General features: G+C 45.2%; 1 protein-coding gene across 3 annotated transcripts in view; it reads right to left on the minus strand.

Annotated features, from left to right (window-relative positions):
- Positions 1 to 2,227, minus strand: part of GABPB1 (GA binding protein transcription factor beta subunit 1) — a 76,321-nt gene that overhangs the window by 22,313 nt on the left and 51,781 nt on the right. For 2 of the 3 annotated variants that reach the window (XM_019504138.1, XM_019504140.1), the window contains exon 7: positions 1,344 to 1,529. In XM_019504138.1, the coding sequence (XP_019359683.1) occupies positions 1,344 to 1,529 (186 nt within the window). Of the gene's footprint in view, positions 1 to 1,343; positions 1,533 to 2,227 lie in introns of all 3 variants that reach the window. The other variant, XM_019504139.1, reaches the window with a different exon arrangement.

The following is a 2,227-nucleotide window of genomic DNA, read 5'->3' on the forward strand; positions in this document are numbered from 1 at the left end:
CATAGCTTGGTGGAAATCTGCAATAAAGGCATCAATAGAGTATTTACTGAAAATTGTAACTACTTTTATGGCATTTTCTACAGCTCTTTGTTACGTTAGGATCGCAACACATCATGTGGCTATGTTTTATGCATCTCTCCCTTCCCCTGCAAGGCTGTGGGTGGATTCCAATTTTCTGCAGCCTCTACCCCAACCCCTGCCTGAGCCCTCTCCACCCCTGCCACACTTACCCTTGTTCTGGCACTGGTAGGCTCTATCCCTGCTCCAGCCTGGGGCACAGAGCATGACCCTACCCTTGAACCCCATTGCGGAGGACAAATTTAAGATGAACACTCAAAATTTCGATTCTATACACGAAAAACTATAAAAAATGTATTTGTTTACCACAGATAGAATTTAATCATTGGGGAGTTGTCTTAAATTCATGGTTATCGTGGATTCATTAAATATTGTAAGTATTCTAAACAACAGCTTAATTACTTCCAGGAAAGATGAATACTCTTAAGTACCACATTTTTGTCTACATAGACCATATACTGTGTACCAAATCCTGGGTAGCTTTCTGAAACAAGGCTCTGCACTGAGGGTCCCTACAGAGGAGCCTGGTGCTGGGAAGCCAGGAAAGAGACTTCTCCCTAAGCACTGGCAACTGCAGAAGCATTTGCACAAGAGTTCAGAACCAAGACAGCAGACTCAGCAGATGTAGCTCCCATAGGCAAATGTACATATGCTCCAATGAGGACAAATGAGGTAGCTACCAGATCTGCTCTCTCTCTTTACCCAGTCCATTCTCCAAAATCGGATGTACACTGATATTCCAAGGGGGCTCTGAAAGAGCACACCTGTACAACTTACAAACGCCGCTGCCTGTAGCCCTCAAAACCTGCAGTAGGCCCAGTGAGTTAGGATCCTAACTACTGACAGACCCACTGTGCCACATGCTTTCTATTTTTCATACAGACTGGTTGTTGGAAATAAGTCAGAAAATTACCCCATTTCCTTTTCCTCTTCCTGACATTTTAATTCCTTTATCTCTCCTCTCTCTCAGTGCGTCTATATTCTCCAATCTCACTGGTTAAAGAATGTGAATTTGTTGTTTTTTTAATACAAAAATCAAATTTAGATCCATTTTAGTGCACTTTAAATACAGGCCTATAGAATAACGTAATTCAAAAGACACCTCAGTCTTCCACAGTGGACTCAGAGGAATAACTAGATTCCCACAGAAACTTCCGGTGCTAATTTAATGAATAAAACAAACTCATATATATCTCACACATTATCCCGATTTTAAATTGAAGCGGTCCTGGAAGCTCATGCTGAGCTCTCCTGTTTCCACTCACCTTGCTGCCCATCTGGCATAGTCACAATGATTGGCTGACCTATTCCGCTCGTTGGAATGGAATGGAGGTTACCAAGCTGAATGCCATCTGTAACTATAGTAATAACTTGTTGACCTCCAGAACTGACGACTTGCTGGATTGCACCATCCACTGATTCGGCAGTCACAACTTCTTCTGTGGCCACAACTGTTGACAAAAGTGTCAGGGAGGTCACGACATTTCTAATACACAAATTGCGACTTTGATTTTAATTGGCTATAGCTAGGGACCTACTGGAATCGTGACTGCACGGTTTTTGTGGAAACCGCGATTTAGGGTAGGCTCTGCACTTTGAACAGGCTCCCTAAAAAAATAAAAAAAACAACAAACCAAAAAACCAACTCCCCCACCACTCCCCAGTCTGTTACTGAAAATAAAATGCTGGCTCCTTCTGGGAAGCCAGAAGTCCTTGTGGACATTGTGGCCTAGGTGCACAGCCTGCTGGGAAGGAGGGAGGGGGGCTGACACCACAGCAAGATGGCTGCTGCCCCCACCCATCTCTGCTGTTTTGCTGCAAGGGCTGTCCATCATATGGCCCATCTCCACCACTTGGTGGCAAGGGGTGCAACCACATGACAGCCCTTGCAGCCAATCAGCAGAGGGGTAGGAGGGACAGAATTCACAGCCAATCAGCAGTGAGGGGTGGGGCCGCCAAGCCCCTCAGCCAGAGATGTGGGGGCCCCGCTGAACTCGGCCCGTGAAAATGGCTGCTGGTCCCAGGATCTGCCCAACAAGTCTGTAAGTTGTTCTTGCTAAACTTCTAGTCCAAATGTAAGAAATCTAGTTTTTATATTATTTCCACCTTTTCATATTTACAGGTTTTATGGGTTGGGGGGGGGGGGGGG

The sequence above is a fragment of the Gavialis gangeticus genome, unplaced genomic scaffold (genome assembly GCF_001723915.1).
Source record: "Gavialis gangeticus isolate Ggan-Ray unplaced genomic scaffold, GavGan_comp1, whole genome shotgun sequence".
Lineage (NCBI taxonomy): Eukaryota > Metazoa > Chordata > Crocodylia > Gavialidae > Gavialis > Gavialis gangeticus.